We start from the raw sequence: 17,975 nt of genomic DNA on the forward strand, positions 1-17,975 counted from the left end.
GAACCGAACAGAACATCCTGCACATCTGACCGTCCAGTAAAGGTCCAGTATAAATGTGTCCATCAGATGAAAAGAATCTGTCCAACTACATCTGTGTCAAACACAGCACAGACACCTGGACCAGAGGTCGCACTAGACATTTTTATTGTCCGTCATTTTGACAGACAGGGTTGTAAAAATTCTGTCATAACATATTATTATCCATCATTTCAAATGTTTATTTTTTAATGATAAAGAGATATATTTAGTAGTATTTAATGTTCAAAAACATCTCAGTGATGCAGCAGCTGTAGTTGCTGTTGGCTGATAAACCAACGTGATATCACGACTCACATAATTCTATAGGCCACTTTGAACTGGTGTGTTCTCATGCACTGAGGGTAGGAGTTCAGCTTCTGTGAACCACAGATCTACACACAAATTTACATGCCATCAAACAACACATGAAAGGTAGAAAATGTGTACATAGAACACACCAAATGACATCAGAACTGGAGTATTCCTTGCTTGTCCTTCATCCTTCACTCCATCAGTCCCTCTTTTTTTAACCGCGTTTATCAATGTCATCACATTTACTGGGCTTTAAAATAAGGAGACTGGGCTGTGTGCACAGTTTGCACTAGCAAAGGAGCATCGAATTTAGGCTAAAGTCAGAAAAACAACAAGACAAGACTGACACTGATAAATATTCACACTCACCGGCAACTGGACAGGGTCTACTACAGCTGGACTAACTGGACAGGGTCTACTACAGCTGGACTAACTGGACAGGGTCTACTACAGCTGGACTAACTGGACAGGGTCTACTACAGGTGGACTAACTGGACAGGGTCTACTACAGCTGGACTAACTGGACAGGGGGTCTACTACAGGTGGACTAACTGGACAGGGTCTACTACAGGTGGACTAACTGGACAGGGTCTACTACAGCTGGACTAACTGGACAGGGGGTCTACTACAGCTGGACTAACTGGACAGGGTCTACTACAGGTGGACTAACTGGACAGGGTCTACTACAGCTGGACTAACTGGACAGGGTCTACTACAGGTGGACTAACTGGACAGGGTCTACTACAGGTGAACTAATGGTGAGTCATGTGACTGCAGTACTGCTGTTGTATTCAGTGTAGTTGTGAACAGTGGTGCTGTTGGTTCTATACAGGTGGATGTAGGTTCTATACAGGTGGATGTAGGTTCTATTCAGGTGGATGTTGGTTCTATACAGGTGGATGTTGGTTCTATACAGGTGGATGTTGGTTCTATTCAGGTGGATGTTGGTTCTATACAGGTGGATGTAGGTTCTATACAGGTGGATGTTGGTTCTATACAGGTGGATGTAGGTTCTATACAGGTGGATGTAGGTTCTATACAGGTGGATGTAGGTTCTATACAGGTGGATGTAGGTTCTATGCAGGTGGATGCTGTTCTGGACTGTTTGATGCCTTGCTCACAGACAGACCAGCGATTCTGCAGCAGGTTCTGTTCAGTGTTGTGTGAAAACTTTCTTTGGTAGTGTTATGAGACCGGTGTGTGTGTTCCTTTAAGTGTGAGAGCGGTGTGTGGCGCATGCGTGTGCGTATGGTGTGAGTGGTCGAGCAAGGTGAGGGAGCGTCAGTTTTGAGTCTGAGTGTGTCAGAGGACAGAAGTGACAGTGTTCTAACATGGACATACTGTGCAGAAACCACAGCTGCTGTCTTCCACTGCTGCTAAAGGAGTTAACCCACATCTGCCCTGGAGGAAACCTGCCCTGTGCTCGCTGACTACGGTCGGACCAGCCGAGCAGGAAAGGTTAACAGTAGATTACCCTCAGGATCTGAATCTGTCAAAATGACGGACGGCCTTCAGAATTTTCCATCATTTAAAAAAAATATTTGTCAATGACGGAATATTTTCGGTTAACGCGACCTCTGACCAGGACAGGCATGTTCTACTTCCACCACATGTCCCTGCTGGGTCATTCCATATGAAATCAACAGATTTGAAGAAAATTTCCCACCTGACCCTCTCAGATTTTTCTAAATTTTTACATACTTCCAGTACATTATATATGATGGAAAAATCCAAAATGTCAAGGCTTAATTGTAAATAGTTCCAAAGTTCTGACCATTTGAAGTAGGTAGGGCCTACCCTAAAATTGCGACCCAAATTCAGACTAACTGTTCGTCTATTTTCAGGCTTCTGTAACTTCTGAACAACAAGAGCTAGAGGTCTGAAATTGTTCATTTTGGGGCCTTTCTTTGGCATTTTTTTTCTTCAATTTTGTTCAGTTTGTAGCTTATTTTGTTAATTTTACTAATTATTTTGTTGATTTATTTTTCATTTTGTTTACTTTATTAATTATTTTGGTTGCTTTTGTTCAGTTTGTGGCTTATTTTGTTCATTTTACTAGTTATTTTGTTGATTTATTATTCATTTTGTTTACTTTATTAATTATTTTGGTTGCTTTTGTTTAGTTTGTGGCTTATTTTGTTCATGCTACTTATTATTCCGTTGATTTATTATTCATTTTGTTCATTTTCTTGATTACTTTGGCTGCTTTTGTTCATTTTGTGGCCTTTATCAGTAGATGATTTTGGTAGATGGTGGATGTTTGGGTCTTTATGGGTTAACCACTAATATGGTCATGAGCACTGACCTACTTCTAGAGGAAATAAGGAGACAACTGCCACCTTATGAACAGTGCTTCACACAGGTGAGCTCTGGACAACACTGGAGCTCTACCAGGTTCTATATGTTTTATATGTGACATAAACTGAATATGTGTCAGTTATTAGAGACAGACATGTTGAGCTTTGGGAAACACTTCTTCACCATTTTGTGGAAAACTGGAATAATGGTATGTAATCATTCCATAATAACCTTATTTAATCCTTGTCATATGCGTTTCAGAGGCTCCAAACACATCTAATTGCGTCCTAAACTGTATTAGTCACATGCAGTGGGTTCATACATTTACATGTGAGCGATGTCCACGCTGAGCTGAAACGTGGGACAAACATAGTCTGAGTACCAGAGCAGGTGTTTTCTGCTGGTTCTGATAAGTGACTGTAAATATTTGGTTTGGGCCACTTGGGAGATACTGCGGTCTCGAGTTTTTTCTCCCGTCGACGGAGCTGAAGCGACACCTGACCGCGATATTTAGAGGGCAACATGTGTACGGACGTGTCCGACAGATGTGAGACTTACAGCGAGAGGCGTCGGCCGTCTGTGCGCTGTTCTGGGGATTCCGGTAGATGTTCTGGATCAGGATGGTCTGCAGAGGAAGCACAGGAACATGGGTTAGGACAGGGGTCTCAAACATGTGGCCCAAACGGGGGCCAAATGCAGCCCACCAAAGGTTCCAGTCCAGCCCCTGGGATGAATTTATACAGTGCAAACATTCCAGTCTTGAACTGAATTAAGCAAAAAAATAAAATAAAATCAGCTTGAATTAAGGAAAAAAATGTTGAATTAAGCAAAAAAAATCTTCAATTAAGTAAAAGAATCTTGAATTAGGCAAAAAAATATTGAATTAAGCAAGAAATCTTGAATTAACTTCAAATTTTTTCTTTGTTTCAGTGCAAAAAATAACATTAAATTATGAAAGTATTTACATTTACAAACTATCATGTAACAATAAAATGTGAATAACCTGAAAAAATATGAACAACCTGAAATGTCTGTATTAAATTCGGCCCAATTTGAACTCTTTTCTTCCTGTTCCTCAGTGTTTAGTGTCACTCTGTAGATCTGATCCAGAATGCACATGGACCAATGAGAAGTTACTACTTAAAAATCACCCAAATTCACCCAAAAATTACCCTAAAACCACCTAAAAATTACTCAAAAAACACATAAAAATCACCCCAAAATCACCTAAAAATTACTCAAAAAACACATAAAAATCACCCCAAAATCACCTAAAAATTACTCAAAAACCATCTAAAAATCACCTCAAAACCACCTAAAAATCACCAAAAAAAACCCATCTAAAAATCAACCAAAAAATGACCCCAAAACTATCTAAAATTACTCAAAAAACACCTAAAAATCACCCAAAAATCACCTAAACCACCCAAAAACCACCTAAAATCACCCAAAACCACCTAAAAATCACAAAAAAACCCAAAAGAACTTAAAAATCACCCAAAAATGACCCCCAAATTACCTAAAAATTACTCAAAAACCACCTAAAAATCACACAAAACCACCTAAAAATCCCAAAAAACCCCACCTAAAAATCAACTAAAAAATGACCCCAAAACTACCTAAAATTACTCATAAAACACCTAAAAATCACCCAAAAACTACATAAAAAACCACCCAAAAACACCTAAAAATCACCCAAAAATTACCCAAAAACCACCTGAATAGAACCCAAAAAAAACACCTAAAAATCACCCAAAAATCACCAAAACCACCCAAAAAACACCTAAAAATCACCCAACAACCACCTAAGAATCACAAAAAACCCAAAAAACTTAAAAATCACCCAAAAATGACCCCCAAATCACCTAAAAATTACTCAAAAACCACCTACAAATCACCCAAAAACCACCTAAAAATCAACAAAAAAATGACCCCAAAACTAACTAAAATTACTCAAAAAACACCTAAAAATCACCCAAAAACTACGTAAAAACCACCCAAAAAACACCTAAAAATCACCCAAAAATTACCCAAAAACCACCTGAAAATCACCAAAAAAACACCTAACATTATGCCTATAAATAATGACAACTTCAAATTTTAGTGCAAAAACCCCCCATTAAACTATGAGAATCTTTCCATTTCCAAACTCTCCTGTACCAATAAACTGTGACTAACCTGAACAAATGTGTCCAACCTGAAATGTCTGTATTAAATTCAGTCCAGTTTGAACTCTTTTCTTCCTGTTCCTCAGTGTTTAGTGTCTTTGGAGATCTGATCCAGAATGCACATGGACTAATGAGAAGTGGAGGAAGAAGACTGAGAAAATTACACTGATTTTACTGAAGAAATGTCAGTTTTTTTCAGGTTATTCACATCTTTTCTTTTTTGTTTGAATAGTTGATAAAAGTAAGTATTTTCATAATTTCATGTTTTATTTCTTTACACTCAAACACAGACATAAATTGTCAGTTGTCATTATTTACAGGTTATTATTCTGTTCTTATTTGACTGGTTCGGTCCACTTCAGATCAAATCAGGCTGAATGTGGAACCTGAAAGAACATGTGTTTGAGAACCCTGGTTTAGGAGAAGGTGGATCTGCACCTTTCCACCACTCTATTCTTTTCTATTTCAGATGATCTCTTTCCAGTGTTTGAAAGGATTTCACATCAAACTAAACAAAAATGAGCTTAGTCCTCTGTTACATATAAATCTATCTTCCATAACTGTTAGACGGTGGATGTGAACTCAGTCTGAGCTCCATGGACCTGATAGTGTCAGAAGAATGACCCCATTTAACCCTAAACTCCAGCAGGGACTCAAACTGACCCCATGTGAACTCTGGATGGAAGACAGAACATGGACATGTGGAAGAACAGCAACAGGACCCACATGTGACTCTGGATGATTTATGTCCAAAACACTGGTGTTGAACTACAGCGCCCCCGTGTGGACGACTAATAACACTGACAGAAGCTGAAATCCATAGAGTTCTTCTTCTAGGGGTTCATTATGGTGGTTATCAAGAGGAAATCCAACCAAATCTGTCTGAGTTATCGACAAAACACCAAGGAGATCCGACAGCGATCAGGGTAAAACCATTATATGAAGAACAGGAAATCTAGTTCTGTCAGCTGACAGATGGGAAAAGATCTTCAAACTACAGTGGATGACTTCAAGTTCCAACAATTGGAGGGAATTCTGTTGGAAAAGTATTGTTAGATTTTTTTGTAACTCCTGCCCAGAAAAAACCTCAGGGCAGTGGAGACCCCTGTTGGACACTCTGTGGGACAAAGAACACCAATCACTATCATATTTTCTGGAGTTGTCCAGTCATCAAACCATTTTGGGAGCAGTTGTGTGAACATTTAAATAACATTTTTACTGAAAAAATTCCTTGTAAATGTGAAGCCCTGTATTTAGGAGATATTTCATGTGAGAACTGGAGTTAGGGCTGCACGATTTTGGCAAAAAAAAAAATCCCGATTTTTTCCTCTAAAAACTCGATTTTCGATTTTGATTTTTGGGTAAAACTACAAAAGACAACAGAAGTCAGCATGCCATTTTCGTGAGCAGCCCACAGTGCAAGGCACTGCTCTAACCTCAAATCTGTGATGGGATCACGTGATGAACCCACAGAAGTTTTATTCTTAATTAAATCTTTATTGAATGAAGTAGAGTATACAAACAATATATACAACAAGAAAATAACAGAACTTTGTCAGGGGGAATACACTATATAATACAATGTCCAAATCAGAGCAAATATTTATGTTTTTTACAGCCTTTTTGTTTCCACATTTATCTAACAGCTTTAAATAAAGTTCAACATCTTTCAAAAAATAAATAATATTTGGTTTTGTGTTACAGAACTTACATTTGTGAATGAAAAATTTAGCAAGTAAGAGGACTAAATTATAAATATATATAAATATATAAATATATATATATATATATATATATATATATATATATATATATATATATATGTATATATGTGTATATATATATATATATATATGTATATATGTGTATATATATATGTGTATATATATATATATATATATATATATATATATATATATATATATATATTTGTTTTGGGTTTTTTTTTCCTGGGTATCTGGGCCCACAGAAGTGATACCAATGTAAGTCAGTGACAGGCATCAGTCGTGCGTGCGTGTGGACCAGGTTAATATGAGTGATCCACATGTGGTTCTATTTAAACTGGGGGATCCGTGCGTGGAACAGACCGACCCAGGACACGCTGGAGGGATTCTATGTGTGGAGCTGGTGGATGTGTGTGGGCTCCTCTGCTGAGGCTGATGACCCAGAGACTCGGACCCGGTTCAGCAGAAGACAGTACGGTACGGATCCGGGACAACGGAAGATGAGTGATCCACATGCAGTTCTATTTCAGTTGCGGGATCCGTGCATGAAGCCACGGCTTATATTTCTATAAGTACTGCGGGCTCAATAACACATTTAAAGTCCAGTCATTACATGGACTTCTGTGACAGACTGCTGTCACTGAAAGGAGGAGGAGCCTACGGGAGCCCGCAAGTGCGCGGCCCGCAGGCACAAGAGAGATGAAATCGGTTTTACGATTTCCCTTTTTTTAAAATCGTACTAATTAAAAAATCCGATTTCGATTTAAAATCGATTAATCGTGCAGCCCTAACTGGAGTGTGAAAGATAAAAAAAACTGTTGTTAACGCTTTTGGCAGTGAGTAAAAAGACTATCAGTAGAAAATGGTTAAAGCCTGAAGCACCCACAACTGAAGAATGGATGGACATGGGACAGGACATTTACACTCTGGACAAGTGGACATTTGATTTTAAGGGTCAAAGGGAATCTTTTTTCACTATTTGGTCAAAATGGACAAACTATGTTAAATTTGTAATGGATGTGAAATGAATACATCAGTGACGTGAATACTTTTACATGTGAAACATTTGTGTTTAGAGTGCTGTAAACATACACACCTTATAGAGTCTTGTCTTTTCAGTGAAGTAATGGAGTCAGCCCTCTCTTCCAGCCCACTTTTCCTTATTTACTTTATAAGTTCTTTATATGACAGAAAATCTTGGATAAGCATTTTTTCATTTGACGTGTAGAAATTGAACTGTGCATGGAAAAGAAGTTTTGTAACTTGTGCTTTTCCAAATAAACAAAGAATTTAAAAAAAATAATAATAAAATTATAATAATAATAATAAAAATACCTATTATAATAAAACCTATTATTTTGCTGATTTATTATTTATTATGTTCATTATTTTGGCGTTAGATTTCTGACCATATCTACGTCAAATTTTGTCCTTTTTCAAAATGGAAAAAAACTGGTCAAATCTGCTGATTTTAATCCGCACTGCATTAGCATTACAGGTATGGGTGAGGAAACACCTATGTACAGATCTGTTTTTATGTCAAACATATCAGTATAGTTTTAATTTAGTACCATTTTAATTTTCTATACCTAATATTTGGAACCAATATTCACTTTAAAGTCTTTGAAAAAGTTTGTGAAGCATCTGTGTGTTATTTATGCAATAAATTATATACATTTTTCAAATCAGATTTTACATATTTTGTGTGTTTTTTGTCCTTTTGTGTTGATATTGTAGGTTATTTACTTATTTATTTATTTTTGTTGTTTTTAATTGTGTAACTTTGCAATCTATTCTTGTATTTTATTCTTTTATCTGAGTTTTATTTATTCTTCTGTATAGCACTTTGTTCTTTTTTGTACAGTTTCTGTGTCTTTAAATCTATTTCTGTATTTTATTCTTCTATTTTGGTTTTAATTATTCTTCTGTACAGCACTTTGGTCCACTGCGTTTTTTTTTTAAAGTGCTTTACAAATCAAGTTGGAGTGGATTGGATAAGGTGAAAAAATAATAGACAGATGAGATACAAAAACAGATCCCAAACATGGGTATAAGAAACATTTCTGAATATAGTATATAAAGGCCAAATCTAAATGACTGAAAAACGGACAAAAAAGACTCAGACCAATAAAGGTGGAGTAAATATATATAAAAACAGGTGTGTAAAATACAGTTGTGTGTGATTCTAACTGTGTGGCTCTAAGGTGGACAAAGACTGGACGATGTGGTTCATGGTGCATTCAGGTGCACCATGACACCCCCCACCCCCCCACCAGGCCTGGCCATGGAACAGCTGACTGAGACCGGGTTTGAGATGATCCAGGTTGAAAATTCTGCATCTGAACGAACCAGGAGCACTTTCCCTCCGCACACCCCCCACAGGTAAACGTCGAACAGAAGGGGTTTGTGTATTAAAGCCTCAGACCAAACTGGGTCCAACACTCACCTGGCTGAAGGTTGGTTTGTTGTGCAATCTAGAGCAGCGGTCCCCATGTCTGCAAGCACCGATTTTAAAGTAGAAGGAGCAGTTGACCCTGGACAGGAAGGAAGACCAGGTTATATTAAAGAGTAGAGTTATTGAACACTAACAGAAGACATACGACCATGACAGAGCGGTATTAACTATAAATACACCTGTGAACAAGAGATACGACCACGACAGAGCAGTATTAACTACAAATACACCTGTGAACAAGAGATACGACCACGACAGAGCAGTATTAACTACAAATACACCTGTGAACTGAAGACATACGACCACGACAGAGCAGTATTAACTACAAATACACCTGTGAACTGAAGACATACGACCACGACAGAGCAGTATTAACTACAAATACACCTGTGAACTGAAGACATACGACCACGACAGAGCAGTATTAACTACAAATACACCTGTGAACTGAAGACATACGACCACGACAGAGCAGTATTAACTACAAATACACCTGTGAACAAGAGATACGACCACGACAGAGCGGTATTAACTACAAATACACCTGTGAACAAGACATACGACCACGACAGAGCAGTATTAACTACAAATACACCTGTGAACTGAAGAGATACGACCACGACAGAGCAGTATTAACTACAAATACACCTGTGAACTGAAGAGATACGACCACGACAGAGCAGTATTAACTACAAATACACCTGTGAAAAAGACATACGACCACGACAGAGCAGTATTAACTACAAATACACCTGTGAACTGAAGACATACGACCACGACAGAGCGGTATTAACTACAAATACACCTGTGAAAAAGACATACGACCACGACAGAGCAGTATTAACTACAAATACACCTGTGAACTGAAGAGATACGACCACGACAGAGCAGTATTAACTACAAATACACCTGTGAACTGAAGAGATACGACCACGACAGAGCAGTATTAACTACAAATACACCTGTGAACAAGAGATACGACCACGACAGAGCAGTATTAACTACAAATACACCTGTGAACTGAAGAGATACGACCACGACAGAGCAGTATTAACTACAAATACACCTGTGAACTGAAGACATACGACCACGACAGAGCAGTATTAACTACAAATACACCTGTGAACTGAAGACATACGACCACGACAGAGCGGTATTAACTACAAATACACCTGTGAACAAGAGATACGACCACGACAGAGCAGTATTAACTACAAATACACCTGTGAACTGAAGACATACGACCACGACAGAGCAGTATTAACTACAAATACACCTGTGAACTGAAGACATACGACCACGACAGAGCAGTATTAACTACAAATACACCTGTGAACTGAAGACATACGACCACGACAGAGCAGTATTAACTACAAATACACCTGTGAACAAGAGATACGACAACGACAGAGCAGTATTAACTACAAATACACCTGTGAACTGAAGACATACGACCACGACAGAGCAGTATTAACTACAAATACACCTGTGAACAAGAGATACGACCACGACAGAGCAGTATTAACTACAAATACACCTGTGAACTGAAGAGATACGACCACGACAGAGCAGTATTAACTACAAATACACCTGTGAACAAGAGATACGACCACGACAGAGCAGTATTAACTACAAATACACCTGTGAACAAGAGATACGACCACGACAGAGCAGTATTAACTACAAATACACCTGTGAACTGAAGACATACGACCACGACAGAGCGGTATTAACTACAAATACACCTGTGAACTGAAGAGATACGACCACGACAGAGCAGTATTAACTACAAATACACCTGTGAACAAGAGATACGACCACGACAGAGCGGTATTAACTACAAATACACCTGTGAACTGAAGAGATACGACCACGACAGAGCAGTATTAACTACAAATACACCTGTGAACTGAAGACATACGACCACAACAGAGCAGTATTAACTACAAATACACCTGTGAACAAGAGATACGACCACGACAGAGCAGTATTAACTACAAATACACCTGTGAACTGAAGAGATACGACCACGACAGAGCAGTATTAACTACAAATACACCTGTGAACTGAAGACATACGACCACGACAGAGCAGTATTAACTACAAATACACCTGTGAACAAGAGATACGACCACGACAGAGCAGTATTAACTACAAATACACCTGTGAACTGAAGACATACGACCACGACAGAGCAGTATTAACTACAAATACACCTGTGAACAAGAGATACGACCACGACAGAGCGGTATTAACTACAAATACACCTGTGAACTGAAGACATACGACCACGACAGAGCAGTATTAACTACAAATACACCTGTGAACAAGAGATACGACCACGACAGAGCGGTATTAACTACAAATACACCTGTGAACAAGAGATACGACCACAACAGAGCAGTATTAACTACAAATACACCTGTGAACTGAAGACATACGACCACGACAGAGCAGTATTAACTACAAATACACCTGTGAACTGAAGAGATACGACCACGACAGAGCAGTATTAACTACAAATACACCTGTGAACAAGAGATACGACCACGACAGAGCAGTATTAACTACAAATACACCTGTGAACTGAAGACATACGACCACGACAGAGCAGTATTAACTACAAATACACCTGTGAACTGAAGACATACGACCACGACAGAGCAGTATTAACTACAAATACACCTGTGAACTGAAGAGATACGACCACGACAGAGCAGTATTAACTACAAATACACCTGTGAACAAGAGATACGACCACGACAGAGCAGTATTAACTACAAATACACCTGTGAACTGAAGAGATACGACCACGACAGAGCAGTATTAACTACAAATACACCTGTGAACAAGAGATACGACCACGACAGAGCAGTATTAACTACAAATACACCTGTGAACAAGAGATACGACCACGACAGAGCAGCATTAACTACAAATACACCTGTGAACTGAAGACATACGACCACGACAGAGCAGTATTAACTACAAATACACCTGTGAACTGAAGACATACGACCACGACAGAGCAGTATTAACTACAAATACACCTGTGAACTGAAGAGATACGACCACGACAGAGCGGTATTAACTACAAATACACCTGTGAACAAGAGATACGACCACGACAGAGCAGTATTAACTACAAATACACCTGTGAACTGAAGACATACGACCACGACAGAGCAGTATTAACTACAAATACACCTGTGAACTGAAGAGATACGACCACGACAGAGCGGTATTAACTACAAATACACCTGTGAACAAGAGATACGACCACGACAGAGCAGTATTAACTACAAATACACCTGTGAACAAGAGATACGACCACGACAGAGCAGTATTAACTACAAATACACCTGTGAACAAGAGATACGACCACGACAGAGCAGTATTAACTACAAATACACCTGTGAACAAGAGATACGACCACGACAGAGCAGTATTAACTACAAATACACCTGTGAACTGAAGACATACGACCACAACAGAGCAGTATTAACTACAAATACACCTGTGAACAAGAGATACGACCACGACAGAGCGGTATTAACTACAAATACACCTGTGAACTGAAGACATACGACCACGACAGAGCAGTATTAACTACAAATACACCTGTGAACAAGAGATACGACCACGACAGAGCAGTATTAACTACAAATACACCTGTGAACTGAAGAGATACGACCACGACAGAGCAGTATTAACTACAAATACACCTGTGAACTGAAGACATACGACCACGACAGAGCAGTATTAACTACAAATACACCTGTGAACAAGAGATACGACCACGACAGAGCAGTATTAACTACAAATACACCTGTGAACTGAAGACATACGACCACGACAGAGCAGTATTAACTACAAATACACCTGTGAACAAGAGATACGACCACGACAGAGCGGTATTAACTACAAATACACCTGTGAACTGAAGACATACGACCACGACAGAGCAGTATTAACTACAAATACACCTGTGAACAAGAGATACGACCACGACAGAGCGGTATTAACTACAAATACACCTGTGAACTGAAGACATACGACCACGACAGAGCAGTATTAACTACAAATACACCTGTGAACTGAAGAGATACGACCACGACAGAGCAGTATTAACTACAAATACACCTGTGAACAAGAGATACGACCACGACAGAGCAGTATTAACTACAAATACACCTGTGAACTGAAGACATACGACCACGACAGAGCAGTATTAACTACAAATACACCTGTGAACAAGAGATACGACCACGACAGAGCAGTATTAACTACAAATACACCTGTGAACTGAAGAGATACGACCACGACAGAGCAGTATTAACTACAAATACACCTGTGAACAAGAGATACGACCACGACAGAGCAGTATTAACTACAAATACACCTGTGAACTGAAGACATACGACCACGACAGAGCAGTATTAACTACAAATACACCTGTGAACTGAAGACATACGACCACGACAGAGCAGTATTAACTACAAATACACCTGTGAACTGAAGACATACGACCACGACAGAGCAGTATTAACTACAAATACACCTGTGAACTGAAGAGATACGACCACGACAGAGCGGTATTAACTACAAATACACCTGTGAACAAGAGATACGACCACGACAGAGCAGTATTAACTACAAATACACCTGTGAACTGAAGACATACGACCACGACAGAGCAGTATTAACTACAAATACACCTGTGAACTGAAGAGATACGACCACGACAGAGCGGTATTAACTACAAATACACCTGTGAACAAGAGATACGACCACGACAGAGCAGTATTAACTACAAATACACCTGTGAACAAGAGATACGACCACGACAGAGCAGTATTAACTACAAATACACCTGTGAACAAGAGATACGACCACGACAGAGCAGTATTAACTACAAATACACCTGTGAACAAGAGATACGACCACGACAGAGCAGTATTAACTACAAATACACCTGTGAACTGAAGACATACGACCACGACAGAGCGGTATTAACTACAAATACACCTGTGAACTGAAGACATACGACCACGACAGAGCAGTATTAACTACAAATACACCTGTGAACTGAAGACATATGACCACGACAGAGCAGTATTAACTACAAATACACCTGTGAACTGAAGAGATACGACCACGACAGAGCAGTATTAACTACAAATACACCTGTGAACTGAAGACATACGACCACGACAGAGCAGTATTAACTACAAATACACCTGTGAACAAGAGATACGACCACGACAGAGCAGTATTAACTACAAATACACCTGTGAACAAGAGATACGACCACGACAGAGCAGTATTAACTACAAATACACCTGTGAACTGAAGACATACGACCACGACAGAGCGGTATTAACTACAAATACACCTGTGAAAAAGAGATACGACCACGACAGAGCGGTATTAACTACAAATACACCTGTGAACTGAAGAGATACGACCACGACAGAGCAGTATTAACTACAAATACACCTGTGAACAAGAGATACGACCACGACAGAGCAGTATTAACTACAAATACACCTGTGAACTGAAGACATACGACCACGACAGAGCAGTATTAACTACAAATACACCTGTGAACTGAAGACATACGACCACGACAGAGCAGTATTAACTACAAATACACCTGTGAACAAGAGATACGACCACGACAGAGCGGTATTAACTACAAATACACCTGTGAACTGAAGAGATACGACCACGACAGAGCAGTATTAACTACAAATACACCTGTGAACTGAAGACATACGACCACGACAGAGCAGTATTAACTACAAATACACCTGTGAACTGAAGACATACGACCACGACAGAGCGGTATTAACTACAAATACACCTGTGAACTGAAGAGATACGACCACGACAGAGCAGTATTAACTACAAATACACCTGTGAACAAGAGATACGACCACGACAGAGCAGTATTAACTACAAATACACCTGTGAACTGAAGACATACGACCACGACAGAGCAGTATTAACTACAAATACACCTGTGAACAAGAGATACGACCACAACAGAGCAGTATTAACTACAAATACACCTGTGAACTGAAGACATACGACCACAACAGAGCAGTATTAACTACAAATACACCTGTGAACAAGAGATACGACCACGACAGAGCAGTATTAACTACAAATACACCTGTGAACAAGAGATACGACCACGACAGAGCAGTATTAACTACAAATACACCTGTGAACTGAAGAGATACGACCACGACAGAGCAGTATTAACTACAAATACACCTGTGAACTGAAGACATACGACCACGACAGAGCGGTATTAACTACAAATACACCTGTGAACTGAAGAGATACGACCACGACAGAGCGGTATTAACTACAAATACACCTGTGAACTGAAGACATACGACCACGACAGAGCAGTATTAACTACAAATACACCTGTGAACTGAAGACATACGACCACGACAGAGCAGTATTAACTACAAATACACCTGTGAACTGAAGACATACGACCACGACAGAGCAGTATTAACTACAAATACACCTGTGAACTGAAGAGATACGACCACGACAGAGCAGTATTAACTACAAATACACCTGTGAACTCCAGCGTTATTATGGATGGACTCAGTCTAATGTCACAGCTGGATAAATTAATTTAACAGTCAAGAAAACCCACAACACTGAAAACAATTCAACTCAAATAACTTCAATATTTTTCAATTAATAAGTAAAAAAAACATTAATTACAGCACAGCTCTCATATAAGAAATGCTTCAGTGACAGAAAACTAAACTTTCAGTTGTTCAATTCAAATATAAACTGGAAAAAAACACTGATGAGCAATGTGTTTATAAGGATGTACACATGTGTGAGTGATGGGTTTACGCTGGTGTGTTACTTTATTTTAGCTGCTTTTATTGGTATGTTTATATAGATTTTATATATGATGTACAGACTGGATGGCACTTTTAAATTTCATTGTACTTATTACAATGACAATAAAGACATTCTATTATATGACATTCTATAGGCAGACGTCCATCCTCCTCAGTCTGGGTCTGCTCCAGGTTTCTGCTGTTAAAGGGAAGTTCTTCCTTCCACTGTCACCATCACTAGTGTTTGCTCCTGGAGGATTCTGTTGGGTTTCTGTAAACTGGCTTAGAGTCTGGTTTGGACCAACTCTATACATAAAATGTCATGAGATAACTTTTTTGTTGTGATCTGGCGCTATATAAATAAAATTTGATTGACTGAGTGATTTGATTGCTTTTCCCCTGTAAGTTGCTTTGGAAAAAAGCGTCTGCCAAATGCATAAACATATACATATTCTAGATTACTTATGATTGGTTTTCAACATATATGAGTCTGAACAAATATTATTATAGTTATTAGTGCATTTACATATATGAGTCTGAACAAATATTATTATAGTTAATAGTGCATTTACATATGAGTCTGAACAAATATTATTATTATAGTTAATAGTGCATTTACATATATGAGTCTGAACAAATATTATTATAGTTAATAGTGCATTTACATATATGAGTCTGAACAAATATTATTATAGTTAATAGTGCATTTACATATGAGTCTGAACAAATATTATTATTATAGTTAATAGTGCATTTACATATATGAGTCTGAACAAATATTATTATAGTTAATAGTGCATTTACATATATGAGTCTGAACAAATATTATTATAGTTATTAGTGCATTTACATATATGAGTCTGAACAAATATTATTATTATAGTTAATAGTGCATTTACATATATGAGTCTGAACAAATATTATTATAGTTAATAGTGCATTTACATATGAGTCTGAACAAATATTATTATTATAGTTAATAGTGCATTTACATATATGAGTCTGAACAAATATTATTATTATAGTTAATAGTGCATTTACATATATGAGTCTGAACAAATATTATTATAGTTAATAGTGCATTTACATATATAAGTCTGAACAAATATTATTATAGTTATTAGTGCATTTACATATATGAGTCTGAACAAATATTATTATAGTTATTAGTGCATTTACTTATATGAGTCTGAACAAATATTATTATAGTTATTAGTGCATTTACTTATATGAGTCTGAACAAATATTATTATAGTTAATAGCGCATTTACATATATGAGTCTGAACAAATATCATTATTATAGTTAATAGTGCATTTACATATATGAGTCTGAACAAATATTATTATTATAGTTAATAGTGCATTTACATATATGAGTCTGAACAAATATTATTATTAAAGTTAATAGTGCATTTACATACGAGTGTGAAAAAACATTATTATTATAGTTAACAGTGCATTTATATATGAGTCTGAATAAATATTATTATCATTATAGTTACTAGTGTATTTACATATTTTAGTCCATTTTAGGTTACATTTTATATAAATTATATCTTTTTGTTCTATAAGTGATACTGACATTTTGTAAACAGTTCCATAAAATAGAGTTCTGAAGCTAAAAACATGAGTCAATTTGTTGAATACCAGGTTAAACTTTATTTAATGTCACTGATTTTGACTTTAGTTTGACCTAACTCTTCAGTTCGTGTTAAAAACATTCGTCTCTTCTTGAATCTCCTATTTTGTTTAGTTTCGGTCACCGTATTTCTTCTAGTATAAATAGCACATGCTTGGACGCTCGTACTTTCACTTTAATCATCCTAATCGTCCTATAATTTGAATAAAACTACCAGAATTGCATCCGTACACTTTATTTTGTAAATATCAGTCAGGTCGCTTGTGTCCTAAAGTGTGCTACTGCTGCACCGGTGAAAAAACACAAAAACAATCCACCCTGGAAAGAACTCAACTAAACTAAACACTTCACCTGCACAGAAATAAGTCATTAGAATGTAAAGTGTGTTGAAATGTGTGTTGAACATTTGTAAAGTGGTTTTGGCGCAATCCCACAGCAGCTGCAGGTTAAGCTAGCTGAGCCTACAGGACTTTTCATTC

At 37.8% G+C, this 17,975-nt stretch overlaps 1 protein-coding gene across 1 annotated transcript in view; it reads right to left on the reverse strand.

Annotated features, from left to right (window-relative positions):
* Positions 1-17,975, reverse strand: part of LOC115416606 (splicing factor U2AF 35 kDa subunit-like) — a 34,049-nt gene that overhangs the window by 15,786 nt on the left and 288 nt on the right. Inside the window, 2 exon segments of the mRNA XM_030130427.1 lie at positions 3,187-3,253; positions 8,967-9,054. Of these exon segments, the coding sequence (XP_029986287.1) occupies positions 3,187-3,253; positions 8,967-9,054 (155 nt within the window).

Source organism: Sphaeramia orbicularis, unplaced genomic scaffold (assembly GCF_902148855.1).
Source record: "Sphaeramia orbicularis unplaced genomic scaffold, fSphaOr1.1, whole genome shotgun sequence".
Classification (NCBI taxonomy): Eukaryota; Metazoa; Chordata; class Actinopteri; order Kurtiformes; family Apogonidae; genus Sphaeramia; species Sphaeramia orbicularis.